The 18,754-nt window shown below is 51.7% G+C and overlaps 3 protein-coding genes across 4 annotated transcripts in view; 2 read left to right on the top strand and 1 right to left on the bottom strand.

Moving 5' to 3' along the window:
- The window catches only part of NOSIP (nitric oxide synthase interacting protein), a 25,048-nt gene extending 18,569 nt beyond the window's left edge, over positions 1 to 6,479 (bottom strand). Inside the window, exon 1 of the mRNA XM_017882034.1 lies at positions 6,401 to 6,479. The gene's annotated coding sequence lies outside the window, so the exon portion shown is untranslated. The remainder of the gene's footprint in view (positions 1 to 6,400) is intronic.
- A 737-nt stretch (positions 6,480 to 7,216) lies between these two features.
- On the top strand, positions 7,217 to 18,693 carry PRRG2 (proline rich and Gla domain 2). 2 transcript variants are annotated; one of them, XM_017882170.1, is made up of 7 exons: positions 7,217 to 7,369; positions 9,853 to 9,990; positions 10,249 to 10,403; positions 10,599 to 10,638; positions 16,191 to 16,326; positions 17,575 to 17,727; positions 18,046 to 18,693. In XM_017882170.1, the coding sequence occupies exons 2-7, from the start codon at positions 9,906 to 9,908 to the stop codon at positions 18,062 to 18,064; spliced, it is 588 nt and encodes a 195-aa protein (XP_017737659.1). In that variant the 5' UTR covers positions 7,217 to 7,369; positions 9,853 to 9,905; the 3' UTR covers positions 18,065 to 18,693. The 2 variants fall into 2 exon arrangements, with proteins under 2 accessions (XP_017737659.1, XP_017737658.1); XM_017882169.1 differs by having other exon boundaries at positions 10,228 to 10,403.
- The window catches only part of PRR12 (proline rich 12), a 29,833-nt gene continuing 29,311 nt past the window's right edge, over positions 18,233 to 18,754 (top strand). Inside the window, 1 exon segment of the mRNA XM_017882033.1 lies at positions 18,233 to 18,438. Coding sequence (XP_017737522.1) covers positions 18,233 to 18,438 — 206 coding nt within the window.

The raw sequence follows: 18,754 nt of genomic DNA, 5'->3' as shown, positions 1-18,754 counted from the left end.
CAGTGGCGTGATCTGGGCTCACTGCAAGCTCCGCCTCCCGGGTTCACACCATTCTCCTGCCTCAGCCTCCCGAGTAGCTGGGACTACAGGCGCCCGCCACCTCGCCTGGCTAGTTTTTTGTATTTTTTTTAGTAGAGACGGGGTTTCACCGTGTTAGCCAGGATGGTCTCGATCTCCTGACCTTGTGATCCGCCCGTCTCGGCCTTCCAAAGTGCTGGGATTACAGGCTTGAGCCACCGCGCCCGGCCATACACCCAGCTAATTTTTTGTATTTTTAGTAGAGACGGGGTTTCACCGTGTTAGCCAGGATGGTCTCCAACTCCTGACTTTGTGATCCGCCCGCCTCGGCCTCCCAAAGGGCTGGGATTACAGGCGTGAGCCACCGCGCCCGGCCTCATTTTTGTACTTTTAGTAGAGATGGGGTTTCACCATGTTAGCCAGACTGGTCTTGAACTCCTGACCTCAGGTGATCCACCTGCCTCACCCTCCCAAAGTGCTGGGATTATAGGCATGAGCCACTGTGCGTGGCCTCCTCCTTTTATAAGGACACTAATCCATCAGATTAGGGCCCCACCCTTTCACCTTAATTATCTCCATAAATTATGGCCCTACCTCCAAACATAACCACCTTGGGGAGTGAGGGCTTCAACATACGAATCTGGGGGACATTCAGTCTATAACACTGCCTGAAGCCTGAATGAATTTCGTCACCCCTGAAAGTGGGGCACCCAGGCTGTATGCAACATGAAGGGGCCACCTCTGAAGTAATCACTTGACGGCTGAATGGAAATTTAATCAAGTCTTTACATTCAATTTCCTGATTCTAGGAAGTCAGGGGATACAGCAGGGAATAACAAAAAACGGTCAGAGAGTAACTGTTTTGAACTTTGTAGGTCAAACAGCCCCTGTAAGTACACCACTCGGCCCCTGTAGCATAAAAGCAGCCACAGACACACAAACAGGCATGGCTGTGTTCCAATCAAACTTTATTTTTGGACTCTGACACGGAATCATGTATAATTGTCATAGGTCACCAAATTCATTCTTTTGATTTTTTCCAGTTATGTAAAAATGTTAAAAATCAGGCAGGGCGCGGTGGCTCACGCTTGTAATCCCAGCACTTTGGGAGGCTGAGGTAGGTGGATCACGAGGTCAGGAGATCAAGACCATCTTGATTAACACGGTGAAACCCCATCTCTACTAATAATACAAAAACAAAATTAGCCAGGTGTGGTGGCGGACGCCTGTAGTCCCAGCTACTCGGGAGGCTGAGGCAAGAGAATGGCATGAACCCGGGAGATGGAGCTTGCAGTAAGCCGAGCTCACGCCACTGCACTCCAGCCTGAACGACAGAGTGAGACTCCGTCTTAAAAAAAAAAAAAAAAAAAGTTAAAACCATTTTAGTTTGCAGGCTGAACAAAAACAGGTAGCAGTTACAAAAGTCAGATATCTGCTGGCTGTTGTGGCTCGCAACTGGATAGAGTGCTTTGGGAGGCCAAGGCAGGAGGATCACTTGAACTCACAAGTTCAAGACCAGCCTGAGCAACATAGCAAAACCCTGTCTCTACCAAAAGAAAGCAGTAGCAACAAGAGTTTTGAGACCAGACTTGAACTTGCTATGGGCAACACAGCAAGACTCCATCTCTACAAAACAAAATTTAAAAAATTAGCTAGGCATATAGTGGCATGTGCCTGTGGTTCCAGCTACTTAGGAGGCTGAGGCAGGAGGATCCCTTGATCCCAGGAGGTTGAGGCTGCAGTGAGTTATGATCGTGCCACTGCACCACTGCACTCCAGCCTGAGTGACAGAGTAAGACTTTGTCTCTGGGAAAAAAAAAAAGGCCGGGCAAGTTGGCTCACACCTGTAATCCAGCACTTTGGGAGGCCCAGCTGGGCGAATCATCTGAGGTTGAGAGTTCGAGACCAGCCTGACCAACATGGAGAAACCCCATCTCCACTAAAAATACAAAATTAGCCGGGCGTGGTGGCGCATGCCTGTAATCCCAGCTACTCGGGAGGCTGAGACAGGAGAATCGCTTGAACTCGGGAGGCGGAGGTTGTGGTGAGCCAAGATCGCATCATTGCACTCCAGCCTGGGCAACAAGAGTAAAACTCCATCTCAAAAAAAAAGAAAAAAAAAAAATCAGGATATCTGATGAGGGAATTGCAGTGAGAATATATTAAAAACTTACAACTCAATAGTGAAAGGACACCTAACACCATTTAAAAATGGGTGAAGGATTGGAATAGACAGTTCTCCAAAGATCTACAAATGGCCAATAAGCATGTTAAAAGACACCAGTTCACACCCAGTAGAATGACTATAATCAAAAAGACAGATAATAATAAGTGCTGATGTGGATATGGAGAAACTGGAACCCTTATATGTTGGTGGTAGAAATGTAAAATGGTATAGCCCTTTTGGAAAAGTCACAGTTTCTCAAAAGGTTAAATAGTCACCTTTTGACCCAGCAATTCCACTGGTAATAGAAATAAAAACATACATCCGGCCGGGCGCAGTGGCTCACGCCTGTAATCCCAGCACTTTGGGAGGCCGAGACGGGTGGATCACGAGGTCAGGAGATCGAGACCATCCTGGCCAAAATGGTGAAACCCCGTCTCTACTAACAGAATGCAAAACCTAGCCGGGCGAGGTGGCGGGCGCCTGTAGTCCCAGCTACTCGGGAGGCTGAGGCAGGAGAATGGCGTGAACCCGGGAGGCGGAGCTTGCAGTGAGCTGAGATCCGGCCACTGCACTCCAGCCTGGGCGACAGAGCAAGACTCCGTCTCAAAAAAAAAAAAAAAAAAAAAAAAAAAAAAAAACATACATCCACACAGGCCGGGCGTGGTGGCTCACGCCTGTAATCCCAGCACTTCGGGAGGTCAAAGCGGGTGGATCATGAGGTCAAGAGATGAAGACCATACTGGATTGTGAAATCCCACCTCTACTAAAAATACAAAAATTAGCTGGGCGTGGTGGTGTGCACCTGTAGTCCCAGCTAGTCGGGAGGCTGAGGCAGGAGAGTCGTTTAAACCTGGGAGGCGGAGATTGCAGTGAGCCAAGATCCCGCCACTGCACTCCAACCTGGGTGACAGAGCAAGACTCGGTCTCAAACAAACAAACATACATCCACACAAAAACTTGTATACAAACGTTGCTAGCAGTATTATTTACAAAAGCTAAAAAGTGGAGGGCCGGGCGCAGTGGCTCACGCCTGTAATCCCAGCACTTTGGAAGGCCGAGGCAGGTGGATCACCTGAGGTCAGATGTTCAAGACCAGGCTGGTCAACATGATAAACCCCGTCTCTACTAAATATACAAAAATTAGCCGGGTGTGGTGGTGGGCGCCTATAATCCCAGCTACTTGGGAGGCTGAGGCAGGACAGTCACTTGAACTGGGGAGACGGAGGTTGCAGTGAGCCGAGATCGCACCATTGCGCTCCAGCCTGGGCTATAAGAGCAAAATTTCGTTTAAAAAAAGGTGGAAACAACACAAATGCTCATCAACTGAAGAACAGATAAGAAAATAAGTATATCGGCCGGGCGCGGTGGCTCAAGCCTGTAATCCCAGCACTTTGGGAAGCCTAGGCAGGCAGATCACGACTTCAGGAGATCGAGACCATCTTGGCTAACACAGTGAAACCCCATCTCTACTAAAAATACAAAACATTAGCCGGGCATGGCGGCAGGCGCCTGTAGTCCCAGCTACTCAGGAGGCTGAGAGGCAGGAGAATGGTGTGAACCCGGGAGGCGGAGCTTGCAGTGAGCTGAGATCATGTCACTGCACTCCAGCCTAGGGGACAGAGCGCAAGATTCCATCTCAAAAAAAAAAAAAAAAAAAAAAAACATGCTAAGTGAAAGAAGGAAGGCAGTCACAATAATATTTTATGGTTTCATTTGTGTGAAATACCCCGATTAGGCAAATCCATAGATATAGCAGATTAGTGGCTGCCAAAGGCTGGGGGTGGGAAGGATTGGGAGGAAACAGGGAATGACTGCTAATGAGTACCAGGGTTTCTTTTTGGGAGATGAAAATGTTCTTAAAGTGATAGTGTTGATAGTTGCACAACTCTGTCAACGTACTAAACACCACTGAATTGTATACTTTCAATGGGTGAATTATATGTTAGGTAAATTATATCCCACTAATGCTTTGTTTTTTTTTTTTTGAGAGGGAGTTACGTTCTTTTGCCCAGGCTGGAGTGAAGTGGCATGATCTCGGCTCACTGCAACCTCTGTCACCTGGGTTCAAGTGATTCTCCTGCCTCAGCCTCCTGAATAGCTGGGATTATACGTGCCAGTCACCACGACCGGCCAATGTTTGTATTTTTAGTAGAGATGGGGTTTCACCATGTTGGCCAGGCTGGTCTTGAACTCCTAACCTCAGGTGATCCACCTGCCTCCACCTCCCAAAGTGCCAGGATTATAGGCGTGAGCCACTGCGCCTGGCCAATGTTGATTTTTAAAACAGGTAGCTAGCAGGATTTGGGTTTGGTCTGTAGAATGTAATTAGCTGATCCCTGGCATGAAGAAACAAGTAAAATGAGCCCAGGCTCAATGGCTCCCACCTGCAATCTTAGCACAGCACTTTGGGAGGCCAAGGCAGGAGGACTGCTTAAGCCCGGGAGTTTGAGACCAGCCTGGGCAACATAGCGAGATCTTGTATTTTTTTTTTTTTTGAGACGGAGTCTCACTCTGTTGTCCAGGCTGGAGTGCAGTGGCACGATCTCTGCTCACTGCAAGCTCCGCCTCCCGGGTTCACGCCATTCTCCTGCTTCAGCCTCCTGAGTAGCTGGGACTACAGGCGTCCGCCACCACGCCCAGCTAATTTTTTGTATTTTTAGTAGAGACGGGGTTTCACCATGTTAGCAAGGATGGTCTCAATCTCCTGACCTTGTGATCTGCCCGCCTGGGCCTCCCAAAGTGCTGGGATTACAGGCGTGAGCCACCGCGCCCAGCCGGAACAGTTCTAAATTAAGAGAGATGTAAAAGACAATAGCAAAAAAAAACTATATCCTGATTGCAACAAACCCACAGTTATGCTGGACTTGACTCTGCACCACGTAATGGATAGTAGTCTAGAATTACGGTTGTTCTTGTAAAGTGTGATAATGGTATTGTGGTCATGTTAGCCATGTTTCTGGTTTTCACACACGCACCCTGTTAAATAAAATTTATAGAAGGTCATTGGTTAGGACTGAGCTCCTGCACTAGGTTCAACGAACCAAACCCAAATGGAGTCACTCATGCTAAAGTGCCATGCTTCCAAGCCAAAACTAAGTTGATACCTGATCTTCTGAGACATCGGGAGAGAGATAATAGCCAAATTCCCAAACAGCCCAGTTTTAGCCCAACTGATAAAGGAAGTCCCCTCTACTTTAACCTTTAACTTAGAAATTTAATCAATCAATTTAACCAACTAGCTTTTTGTTTTCAATTTCTGACTTTCTCAGCCCTTTGTCTCTGAAAACAACCTCCTCCTCTGCTCAGCTCATCGGAACACTCATGCTATTTTCCATAATTAGATGTTGTTCGATTGTAGATCCACAAATAAATGCCAATTAAGATCTTCTCACTACATGTGTTGTAATTTTGTCTTTTGACAATCCTTAAGTGTCGTGATGTCGAGGATTTGTTTTAATCTCTTTATGTTTAAAAAAAATACAGCAAGTATGGCAAAAATAATAATTGGTAGATTTGGGTGACAGGAATTCCTGTATCCTCTCAGTTTTATGTAAGTTTGAACATTTTCATAAGAAAACATTAACATCAAACTGCCTCAAGGACCCTTCAAGCCCCAAGTTCACAGAATTAGCAGCACAATCAGAATGCGAATCCATGACTGCCTGACCCACAGGAAAAGGTGAATCCCTGCACCAACCCCGAGAGGGAAGGGGCTATCAAAAAAGTGAAGAGAAGGTGGCGATGGACGGCTGCACAATCTGGTATCGCCCGCCGTCCCACCACAGTCTGAGAAACTGAGGCCAGGAAAGGAGTTCTCTTTCCTCAACTCCCACTGCTTAGACCGCCAGCAATCCCAGTCCACTCCTTCCCTTGGGACCACCAGCAAATCGCCATCATCTACAGCGGAACTGTAACTCTCAGGAGAACTGGCCGATGCTAGCTACCACTTCGCTGAGTTTATTGTGAGAGAGAGTGAGAGTGAGTGAGTGAGAGTGAGAGACACAGAAGGAGGGAGAACTGCCCGATGGACGGTTGGCCACCTCCAGGAGAGTGTAGTTCAGCTTCAAACTTGGGGCGCCCAGACAGCTCTATTAATAATGATTGACAGGGAATCGGGAATCCAAAATCTTGCCCCAGTCTCCCTCAAGACCCCAGATCTCTAGCCCGCAGGAAAGCGATCCCAGCAACACTCTTCCTGCACCGCCTTGAACTCACCTGCCGAACGACTCCCAGTCTCTCAGTCGCTTCTTCAACTGTGCCCCAACACCGGAAAGGAGCACTATTTTTCCCCCTCCGCTCCTCCCACTTCCGCCCAGCAGAAGGCATCGGAAGTACAGCTGCCCCTAGCTGCGGAAGTGCCTCGCCTGGCTTGCTCAAGTCCTCTCTTCTCTTTCTCCCTTCGGAAACGTGAGTGGCAAATAGAAGGTTCCGGATATTGAACCTTGTGGGAATATGGGGAACGCTTATTATGTACTAGGCATTTCCCAGGGAGATCGTTTTTTCCTGCTTTATTCCCAGGCTTTGAGTCTCTTCAAGCCCAAATTTAAGGATTAATCACTTCCCTTAGAGATCGGGAAGCCCACTTTCCCAAATATATCATCCACTCTTCTTGCTGCATCTTAAAACTCAATTGAGATGAGACAACTGCGCTCCCATTTTACAGACAGAGCCATTGGGAAATTGAAAGTCAAAGCCGTTCAAGTCGCCCTCAGGAAACAGGGATTTACTGCGGCACTGCCCAGCTGCCCCAGGGACTAAGGCATATCGTCCCCGCTAGTTTCTAGGTGTCTAGAGACCCAGACATTAATTTTTCTAGCTCAGCCAGGCGAACTTCCAGGGGAGAGCCAGAGCGGGTAGGGGCCGAGAGGGAGGAGGAGGGTCGAATCCAATCCCCCAAGTGCCCCAGGGTATTCCACACCTTGGCTTCCCCATGGATCTCCGGACTTTAAGTCCTTTATCCCAAGGTCCCTTTAAATACTTTGTCCCTTACCTGAGTCCCGCCCAGGGCAGGTAATGGCAAGTTCCGCCCCCTGCCAGAAACCGGGATCAGGCTTGGTTACCGGGAGTGGGGCACCCCTCCTCCTTATCCCCTCCCCTCTTCCCTGTCCCCCTTCACAGCTGGCTGTAGCTGGCCAAGGAGGTCTCCATTAAAGAGGAAGGGGCAGTGCTCACATTTCTGGGCAGGTAAGTGAATGTCCCTGGAGGAACAGCCTGGCTTCGGGACCCAGGCATCCTGGCTCCCCGCCCCTCCGAGACCCAGAAGTTTGGGGCTCCTAGGCCCAGGAGTCCAAGGCCCCTGCCCCCTAGGTCCCTAGACCCGATAATATAACTAATCCCCTGCCTCTGCCTCTCTCGTAATCTTTGTTGTCTGTGGGTGGATGTGACAGTGAGCACAGAGAGAGGCACAAGTGGAAATTACCAGGAAGGGAAGACTCCAGATCACCAGTGGACATGTTTATAAGCATCTGTCTCAGGTGCTGTAGACACAATGGGGAAAAAAGATAAGCTGCCTGCTCTCTGCTCTCTTCTCTGGTGGACACTGCCTTCACTGAAATCCTGGCTCTCACACTTGCACACTGTGTGACCTTCGGCAAGCTATTTTACCTCTCTGTGCCTCAGTTTCCTGTTCTCTATATTGGAGACAATAATAGGACTCCTGGTGGGGCGCAGTGGCTCACACCTGTAATCCCAGCACTTTGGGAGGCTGAAGCAGGTGGATCACTTGAGGTCAGGAGTTTGAGACCAGACTGGCCAACATGGTGAAACCCTGTCTGTACTAAAAATGTGAAAATTAGCCGGGCATGGGCCGGGCATGGTGGCTCACGCCTGTAATCCCAGCACTTTGGGAGGCTGAGGCGGGCAGATCACGAGGTCAGGAGATCGAGACCATTTTGGCTAACACGGTGAAACCCCATCTCTGCTAAAAATACAAAAAATCAGCTGGGCGTGGTGGCGGACGCCTATAGTCCCAGCTACTCAGGAGGCTGAGGCAGGAAAATGGTGTGAACCTGGGAGGTGGAGTTTGCAGCGAGCCGAGATCGCGCCACTGCAGTCCAGCCTGGGTGACAGAGTGAGACTCTGTCTCAAAAAAAAAAAAAAAAAAAAAATTTGCTCGGTGTGGTGACGCACAACTACCCAGGAGGCTAAGGCAGGAGAATCACTTGAACCCAGGAGACAGAGGTCACAATGAGCTGAGATAGCGCCACTGCACTCCAGCCCGGGTGACAGAGCAAGACTCTGTCTTAAAAAAAAAAAAAGCCGGGCGCGGTGGCTCACGCCTGTAATCCCAGCTCTCAGGGAGGCAGAGGCGGGAGGATAGCTTGAGCCCAGGAGTTCGAGACCTGCCTGGGTAACACAGCGAGACCCCGCTCTCCACAAAAAGGAAAAAAAAAAAAAGGACTCCTGTGCAAAGTTTTGTTTTGTTTTTTGCAAAGTTTTGTTTTGTTTTGTTTTTGACATGGAATCTCACTCAGTCGCCCAGGCTGGAGTGCAGTGGCGCGATCTCGGCCCACTGCAACCTCCGCCTCCCAGGCTCAAGTGATTCTTCTGCCTCAGCCTCCCAAGTAGTTGGGATTACAGGCGCCCACCACCGCGCCCGGCTAATTTTTGTATGACTCCTGTGAAAAGTAAAATGAGTTGAGGCGGAGCATAGTGGCTCATGCCTGTAATCCCAGCACTTTGGGAGGCTGAGGTGGGTGGATCACTTGAGGTCAGGAGTTCAAGACTGGCCTGGCCAACATGGTGAAACCTCATCTCTACGAAAAATATGAAAATTCACTTTGGGAGGGTGAGGCGGGTGGATCAAGAGGTCAGGAGATTGAGACCATCCTGGAGAACACAGTGAAACCCAGTCTCTACTAAAAATACAAAAAAAATTAGCCGGGTGTGGTGGCAGGCGCCTGTAGTCCCAGCTACTCGGGAGGCTGAGACAGGAGAATGGCATGTACCCGGGGGACGGAGTTTGCAGTGAGCAGAGATCATGCACTGTACTCCAGCCTGGGTGACAGAGCAAGACTCTGTCTCAAAAAAAAAAAAAAAAATGAAAATGAAAATTAGCCGTGTGTGGTGGCGCATGCCTGTAATCCCAGCTACTTGGGAGGCTGAGGCATGAGAATCACTGGAACCCAGGAAGCAGATGTTGCAGTGAGCTGAGATTGTGTCACTGCACTCCGGCCTGGGTGACAGAGCAAGACTCCATGTCAAAAAAAAAAAAGGAAAGTAAAGTAAAATGAGTTTATATAGGTAAACAATATCTGGCAGAGAATACAGGCTGTGTAAGTGTCTGCTATTATTATTATTATTTTTTTTTTTTTTTTTGAGATGGAGTCTCGCTCTGTCGCCCAGGCTGGAGTGCAGTGGCGCGATCTGGGCTCACTGCAAGCTCCGCCTCCCGGGTTTACGCCATTCTCCTGCCTCAGCCTCCCGAGTAGCTGGGACTACAGGCGCCCGCCATCTCGCCCGGCTAGTTTTTTGTATTTTTTAGTAGAGACGGGGTTTCACCGTGTAGACCAGGATGGTCTCGATCTCCTGACCTCGTGATCCACCCGTCTCGGCCTCCCAAAGTGCTGGGATTACAGGCTTCAGCCACAGCGCCTGGCCGTGTCTGCTATTATTATCATTCGTGGACCACAGAGGTCAGTCGGTAGAAGCACTGCCTTATTACCCAGGGACTGAGGCCCTTGTCAGCTGTAACACACCTGGTTCTCGGTGTCTGGAAAATATGAGGGGCCAGCCCTCTCTGCTGCTGCTATACATGGCATTAACCACCTGCCTGGATACTTCACCCAGTGGGGAGACAGACCAAGGTGAGTGTTTGGGGGAAGTGGTGTCCAGATACTTGGCATTGGCCTCCCCCTGACTCAGGAATGTCTCTAGTCCCTCCTCTTCCAGGAGTCCAGGACCCCGCCCCTTCCTCCTTCAGACCCAGGAGTCTGAATTCCCAGCTCCTGCTCCTTCCTCCAGGACCCCACTGCTTTCCATCCCCCTATGACTTCAGCCCTAGGGACCCTCCATTTTTCTGTCCGTCATGTCTTTGGGTCCAGAAGTCTTCCTGGCTCCCCCAGAGGCCCAGAGCTTCCTGAGTAGCCATACCCGGATTCCAAGAGCCAACCACTGGGACCTGGAGCTGTTCACACCAGGGAACCTGGAACGGGAGTGTCATGAAGAGAGGTGTTCCTGGGAAGAGGCCAGGGAGTATTTTGAGGACAACACTCTCACGGTAAGGTCCTCAAGACTCTGGAGTTTCGGGCCCTCTCTCTTCTCTATACCTGTGGGGAGGTTGCAGGGGGAGGTTCTGGCCTTCAGCTCCCACCTCCCTGGTGTCTCAGAAGTCAGGATGGGCTAGTTTGGGGGTGTGAACCTACCAGCTGAATTGCTGCTTTTCCCCCTTCTTTTCTACTCCTCCCCCCTCAAGGAGCGCTTTTGGGAGAGCTACATCTACAATGGCAAAGGAGGTGAGTGAGGGGCTGAAGCCGTCTTGTTCTGTGCAGCTAAGGGAGTCCCTTCCCAGGGAGGCCAAACCAACGTCCTCCACCCCAAATTAGGTACAAGAATTGTCTGCCCCCCAATTCTGTGCTCTCTGAAGCTGGCTGCTAAAGGAGTTCCCCCCCTTAAGACCCCGGCTTGCCTGAGGAGCCCCCCACACCTTATTATTATTTTATTTTTAATTATTTATTTTTGAGACAGGGTCTCGCTGTGTCGCCCAGGCTGGATGGCTGTGGTACAATCTTGGCCCACTGCAACCTCAACCTCCCAGGCTCAAGTGATCTTCCCACCTCAGCCTCCTGAGTAATTGGGACTCCAGGCCCATAGTACCATGATAATTTTTGTAGTTTTTGTACAGACGGGGTCTCACCATGTTGCCCAGGCTGGTCTTGAATGCCTGGCCTCAAGCAATCCTCCTGCTTCAGTGTCCCAGACTGTTGAGACTATAGTTGCCAGGCCCCACCACATTTTTTTTTTTTTTTTTTTTTTTTTTTTTTTTTTTTTTTGAGACGGAGTCTCGCTGTGTCGCCCAGGCTGGAGTGCAGTGGCGCGATCTCGGCTCACTGCAAGCTCCGCCTCCCGGGTTTACGCCATTCTCCCGCCTCAGCCTCCGAGTAGCTGGGACTACAGGCGCCCGCCACCGCGCCCGGCTAGTTTTTTGTATTTTAGTAGAGACGGGGTTTCACCGTGTTAGCCAGGAGGGTCTCGATCTCCTGACCTCGTGATCCGCCCGCCTCGGCCTCCCAAAGTGCTGGGATTACAGGCTTGAGCCACCGCGCCCGGCCAGGCCCCACCACATCTTATTGGATGCAGGTCCTGGGTCCCTAGGAAGGGAAAAGTGTCAGTGGAGGGAAAGGTTAGAGCTGTAGGGCCTGTCAGGCCTTAAGCTCAGAGGGGAAGGCCCACCTGAACCCTTCCCTGGTGTCCAGAGTAAATAGAAAGACCAACGCCTCCAGCAGCTTGATTGCAGGGGACACTGCCCTCTAGCAACACGACCAAGGGAGGAAGCCTGCCCATCCTCACCTGCCCATTTTGCCCCCAACAACCCCTCCTCTGAGTTCTGAGGCCCCATCTTGTTGCCAGCCTTGTTGCTAAGGGGCGCTGCTCCTTAGCAACAGGGTCTGGCCAGGCCAGACCAAATGAAGAAGCCTGAAGCAGTACCTGGCTGATTTCCCCTCCCCCACAGCCCCATCCCAGCAGCTGCCTGGTTGCTAAGGAGGCCTTCTCCCTAGCAACCACACCTAGCCAGGCTCCAGGACCCAAGGCCTTCTGCCCACTGGAGGACCACCCTCCAGGCCCCCGATGCCTCACCCCTTTGTGGCCCGGTTGCTAGGGGTAGATGCACCTTAGCAACAGACCCTAGGTCTGGGCTGGAGTCTCACATTGGAGCCTGGTTGCTAGGGGAGGTAGCTTTCCCGATAGGCCTAGCGAGGCGTAGTGGCTCCTTGAATCTACCTGAAGGTGCCCACATCAGGAGGACCTGCCTTCTGAAGCTGCAGTTGTGCTTTTTGCTAAAGGGGCTCAAAAGTCTGGGGGTTTACTGCGGTCAGATGTGGTGGCTTATGCCTGTAATCTCAGCACTTTGGGAGGCCAAGGAGAGCAGATCACCTGAAGTCAGCAGTTCAAGATTAGCCCGGCCAGCGTGGTGAAACCCCATCTCTACTAAAAATACAAAAATTAGCCAGGCGTGGTGATGTGTGCCTGTAATCCCAGCTCCTCAAGAGGCTGAGGCACAAGAATCACTGCAGCTGGGAGGCAGAGGTTGCAGTGAGCAGAGATCGCACCATTGCACTCCAGCCTGAGAGATGTCTCAAAAACAAACATACAGCAGGCCGCGGTGGCTCACGCCTATAATGCAAGCACTTTGGGAGGCTGAGGCGAGCGGATCACCTGAGGTCAGGAGTTCGAGACCAGCCTGGTCAACATGGTGAAACCCCGTCTCTACTAAAAATACAAAAATTAGCTGGGCGTGGTGGCGCACACCTGTAATCCCAGCTAGTTGGGAGGCTGAGGCCGGAGAATTGTTCAAACCCAGGAGGTGGAGGTTGCAGTGAGCCAAGATCACACCATTGCACTCCAACCTGGGCAACAAGAGGGAAACTCCATCTCAAAAACAAACAAAAAAGTTTGGGGTTTACTTTTGGAGGAAAGCCCGCCTATCTAGTGCCCATGGAAGTTTCCCCAGCAGCAAGAGCTAGCAAGGCCTCTCCAAGCCCAACGATTCCCTATACTCCCTTGTCCTTAGACTCGAGGCCTTGGATTGCAAACAGGGCTGCACCTTAGTAACAGGTCAAACATGAATTCTAGATTCTTAGTTACGTTGGCAGGGAGAGGGGGCTCCCTAAATTCCTCCATTTGTTTTTTGTTTTTTTGAAACGGGGTCGGGCAGAGCATGATGGCTGACGCCTGTAATCCCAGCATTTTGGGAGGCTGAGGCTGGTGGATCATGAGGTCAGGAGTTCAAAACCAGCCTGACCAATATGGTGAAACCCCATCTCTACTAAAAATACAAAAATTAGCCGGGCATGGTGGCGCACGCCTGTAATCCCAGCTATTTGGGAGCCTGAGGCACCAGAATCGCTTGAACCTGGGAAGCGGAGGTTGTAGTGAGCCGAGATCACACCACTGCACTCCAGCCTGGGCAACAGAGTGAGACTCCATCTCTAAAAAAAAAAAGAAATGGAGTTGCTCTGTCGCCCAGGTTGGAGAGCAGTGGCACAATCGCGACTCACTGCAGCCTCGACCTCCTATGCTCAACTGATCCTCCCACCTAAGCCTCCTGAGTCGCTGGGATTACAGGCATGCACCACCATGCCCAGATAATTAAAAAATTTTTTTTGTAGAGATGGGGTCTCACTGTGTTGTCTACGCTGCTGTCTACCTCCTAGGCTCCAGTCATCTTCCTGCCTTGGCCTCCAAAGTGCTGGGATTACAGGTGTGAGCCACCGGCCCGGCCATTTTTTTTTTTCTTTTAGAGACAGGGTCCAGTCACCCAGGCTGGAGTATAGTGGAGTGATCCTGGCTCACTGTAGCCTCGACCTCCTGGGGTCAAGTGACCTTTCTTCCTCAGCCTCCCAGGTAGCTGGGACTACAGGTACCTGTAGCACCACACCCAGCTATTAAAAACATTTTTTTCCGGCCGGGCAAGGTGACTCACACCTGTAATCCCAGCACTTTGGGAGGCCGAGGCGGGCGGAGCACAAGGTCAAGAGATCAAGACCATCCTGGCCAACATGGTGAAACCCTGTCTCTACTAAAAATACAAAAATTAGCTGGATGTGGTGGTGGGCTCCTGTAGTCCCAACTACTTGGGAGGCTGAGGCAGGAGAATTGCTTGAACCTGGGAGGCAGAGGTTGCAGTGAGCCGGGATCATGCCACTGAACTCCAGCCTGGCGACAGCACGACTCCGTCTCAAAACAAAAGAAAAAACCAACATTTTTTCCCCAGGCTCAGTGGTGGCTTATGCCTGTAATCCCATAACTTTGGGAGGTAGAGACTGGTAGATTGCTTGAGGAATTTGAGACCAACCTGGGCAAAAAATACAAAAAATTACAAAACACAAAATTAGCCAGGCATGGTGACGCACACCTGTGGTCCCAGCTACTCAGGAGGCAGAGGTAGGAGGATCACCTGAGCCCTGGACTTCAAGTGGCAGTGAGCTGCGATTGCTCCACTGCACTCCATGCAGAGTCAGACCCTGTCTCAAATAAAAAAAAAGAAAAATGGCCGGGGCGCGGTGGCGGCAAGCCTGTGAATCCCAGCACTTTTGGGAGGCCGAGATGGGGCGGGATCACGATCCGGTCAGGAGGATCGAGACATCCTGGCTACACGGTGGGAAACCCCGGTTCACCTACTAAAAAAATAAAAAAAAACTAGCCGGGCGAGGTGGCAGGCGCCTGTAGTCCCAGCTACTCATGTGAGGCTGAGGCAGGGAGAATGGCATAAACCCAGGAGGCGGAGCTTGCAGTGGAGCACTGAGATCCAGCCATTGCAACTCCAGCCTTGGGCGACAGGGAGCGAGACTCCGTTCTCAAAAAAACAAAAAAAAAAAAATTTTTTTTTTTTTTTTTTTGGTAGAGCCTCCCTATGTTTGCCCAGGCTGGGGCGTCAAGGGCTCAAGTGATCTTCCTGCCTTAGCCTCCCAAAATTCTGAGATTACAGGTGTGAGCCACTGTGCCTGGCTACCATGAATAATTTTAAAAGCATATCCCAAGTAGTGCATGTGACATCTTTTTTTTTTTTTTTTTTGAGGGGGACAGAGTCTCTCTCTGTCATCCAGGCTGGAGGGCAGTGGCACAATCTCCCCGGCTGAAGCGATCCTCCTGCCTCAGCCTTCCGAGTAGCTGGGATTACAGGCATGCCCCACCACGCCCGACTAATTTTGTATTTTTAGTAGAGATGGGATTTCTCCATGTTGGTCAGGCTGGTCTCGAACTCCTGACCTCAGGTGATCCAGCCACCTCGGCCTCCCAAAGTGCTGGGATTACAAGTGTGAGCCACCGCGCCTGGCTAATTTTTTTTTTTTTTTTTTTTTTTTGAGACGGAGTCTCGCTCTATTGCCCAGGCTGGAGTGCAGTGGCCGGATCTCAGCTCACTGCAAGCTCTGCCTCCCAGGTTTATGCCATTCTCCTGCCTCAGCCTCCCGAGTAGCTGGGACTATAGGCGCCCGCCACCTCGCCCGGCTAGTTTTTTGTATTTTTTAGTAGAGACGGGGTTTCACGGTGTTAGCCAGGATGGTCTCGATCTCCTGCCCTCGTGATCCACCCGTCTCGGCCTCCCAAAGTGCTGGGATTACAGGCTTGAACCACCGCGCCCGGCCTAATTTTGTATTTTTTATAGAGATGGGATTTCACCATGTTGGCCAGGCTGGTCTCAAACTCCTGACCTCGTGTGATCTGCATGCCTCAGCCTCCCAAAGTTCTGGGATTATAGGCATGAGCCACCACACCTGGCCAAGACATAGTTTTGTTTTTTTGGTGGTGATGATTGTTTTTTTATTTTTTGAGACGAAGTCTCACTCTTGTTGCCTCGGCTGGAGAGCAATGGCTCGATCTCGGCTCACTAAAACCTCCGCCTCCTGGGTTCAAGCGATTCTCCTGTGTCAGCCTCCCAAGTAGCTGGGATTACAGGCACATACCACCACGCCTGGCTAATTTTTTGTATTTTTAGTAGAGACAGGGTTTCACCATATTGGCCAGGCTGGTCTGGAGCTCCTGGCCTCAAGTGATCTACCTGCCTTGGCCTCCCTAGTGCTGGGATTACAGGCGTGAGCCACCGTATCCAGCCTGATCTCATTAAGTTTTCACAGTGGGGTAGGGGTTATGGTTCCCATTTTACAGAACCCGCAGTGGAGGGTCAGAGAAAGGAATGAGGTGAATTGCCTTAGGTCACAGGGCTAGGAAGGGACCCCAGCTCTGCCTGCTTCAGGGTCTGTTCTCTTCCCTCAGTGGGAAGGAATTTTGATGTTAGGGTGGGTGGCAGTCCCCGCAACAGTGGCTCCCCTTCCCTGCTTCCCTGCAGGGCGTGGACGAGTGGATGTGGCAGGCCTGGCTGTGGGACTGACGTGTGGTGTCCTGCTCATTGTCCTGGCCGGCCTGGGAGCCTTTTGGTATCTGCACTGGCGACGACGCCGAGGCCAGCAGCCCTGTCCCCAAGAGTAAGGGGGATTCAGTGAGGAGGGGGTGGTGGTGGAGAGCAAGGGGAGGGAGGAAATGTTGACCTAAAGGGATGTGCTAAGGACTGGGGGCAGGTGAGCACTGAGGACATCGTCATTTGGAGAGTGAATCTGTGAGCTGGCTTGTGTCTGGTTTTGGCGTCTGTTGCTCTGTCTGTCTAGATCCTCAGTACCTGGCCCACAGTAGGAGCTCTGACCACTTTTGCTGCCGGCCTGTCTTTGTGGTACTGGGATTACCAGTATCCATGGGATTACCACTCTGGATATTGTATCTGGTGAAGCTGCGACGGTGCAGCTTGTGGTGTTTGGGTGTCTGTGGTATGTCAGTTTCAGTGGTGACAGGTGCAGCACCTGAGTGGGTGTGGGAAATTGGTGAGGAGTGCATCTATGTTGTGTTCCTGTCTATACGGATGGGCTGAGTTCTGTCTGTTTGGTGTGTGTTGGCCTGCCTCTCTGCAGGGCTTTTTTCTTTTTGAGACGGAGTTTCACTCTCGTTGCCCAGGCTAGAGTGCATAGTGTGATCTTGGCTCACCGCAACCTCTGCCTCCTGGGTTCAAGTGATTCTCCTCCCTCAGCTTCCCGAGTAGCTGGGATTATAGGCGCACGCCACCGTGCCCCGCTAATTTTGTATTTTTAGTACAGACGGGGTTTCTCCATGTTGGTCAGGCTAGTCTTGAACTCCTGACCTCAGGTGATCTGCCTGCCTCTGCCTTCCAAAGTGTTGGGATTACAGGTGTGAGCCACCACGCCTGGCCCCTTTTTTTTTTTTTTTTTTTTTTTTTTAAAGAGACAAAGTCTCACTGTGTTGCCCAGGCTGGAGTGCAGTGACCCTTTCACAGCTCACTGCAGTCTCAATTTCCTGGGCTCAAGAAATCCTCCCACCTCAGCCTCCTGAGGATCTAAAACTACAGGTGTGTGCCGTGCATCCGGCAGGGCTGTCTTTTTCTCTATTGCTCTGCCTGTATCTGGTGCACATGGGTGTGTCTGAATAAGAGTGTGTCTCTGTGGTTGCTGTTTTCTGTGTCTGCCTGTGTGTAGCTGACTGTCATTTGAGGCACTTTTCTGTGTGTAAGGCTAGGCTGAAGGTGACCCTCCTTTTCAGAGGTCCACCTCCCTTCCAGCTCTGTCCCAGTGTCACCCTGAATCTCCGTCTCCTAGATCCCCTCTCTTCCGCCTTAGTCTAGGTATCCTGTAAGTTGCCTCTGCTAACTGTACCTTTGCTGTCCCCAGGGCCGGGCTCATCAGCCCTCTGAGTCCTTTGGGCCCTTTGGGCTCACCGACGCCCCTGCCTCCAACTCCACCCCAACCCCCAGGCCTCCCCACCTATGAGCAGGCGCTGGCAGCCTCTGGGGTACACGACGCACCTCCACCCCCATACACCAGGTATGGGGCGTGGCTTCTGCCCGGGGGCGGGGCGCAGAGGGGTGGGCACGTTGGAGGAGGAACCCGGGCTCCGGGGCGGGACTTGGAATTTGGGCCTTATTACTTAGGGCGGCGCTTGGAGTGCGGGGGCGGGGCCCCATGCAATGGTCTAGGGGCGTGGCCCAGCGTTGTATGTGCGGAGGCGTATAAGAGGGTGGGGCCTGTGCCCAGAGGGTCCGGGATTGGCTGAGACGCCAAGGGCGGTCGGAGTGGTCCTGGTTGAGGGGGGAAAAAAAACAGCCGGAGCTTTGACTCCCCAGTGTGCCTCTTCTCTTGCAGCCTCAGGAGGCCTCACTGAAGAGCTGCTTTCGAGACCCGGCTCTCCGAACCGTGCCCCTGATTCACGCCGGATTCCGGAAGCCCCTAGGCCTCGTAGACGCCCTAGCTGGACTTGGAGGAGGGGGGATGGTGGGAGTAGGGGTCGTCCGGCCCGAGGCCTGCCCTGGCACACGCGTTTCCGCCGCGTATGGATATACACATGTTCTCGGCAACGTGTTCCCGTGTCCTGGCCCCTCACGGGCCCCCACACTCTCCTGACCGTGAGGGCACTGGTCAGTTCCGCCCCCGTGGTAGGCAGACGCGCGGGGAAATTCGGACCCACGAGCCCAGCCCCGGCTATGCTGTCTTGTGTATGGGCAGATATGACCTGACAGTCCCCTCCAGTGCCACGGGGTACGCACAGGCAGAGCCCCGCCTGTGCACACGCGTGTCTTCGTGCACTCCCTGTGCGGTACAGAGGCACTTCGTAACCCAGGGAAAGGGCGGGGGGCATATTTGCAAGCGTGCTTGGTGCGGGCAGGCTCGCATTGCACCCAGGGAGCTGGAGTTGAGCTGTTCCCCTAAATAAAAACCCTTTGGAAAGGAGACCAAAAAAAGCAGAAATAATGCAAATAATAATAATAATAATGAACCGCGATCCCGGGCGCATCGGAACTGGTTTTCTGTGCAAACGCGCCCTACACCCCCAGGCCCTGCTTGCGCTCAGTCT

The sequence above is a fragment of the Rhinopithecus bieti genome, unplaced genomic scaffold (assembly GCF_001698545.2).
Source record: "Rhinopithecus bieti isolate Rb0 unplaced genomic scaffold, ASM169854v2 scaffold_12070, whole genome shotgun sequence".
Taxonomy (NCBI): Eukaryota; Metazoa; Chordata; class Mammalia; order Primates; family Cercopithecidae; genus Rhinopithecus; species Rhinopithecus bieti.
This window is presented reverse-complemented; position numbering and strand designations above follow the sequence as displayed.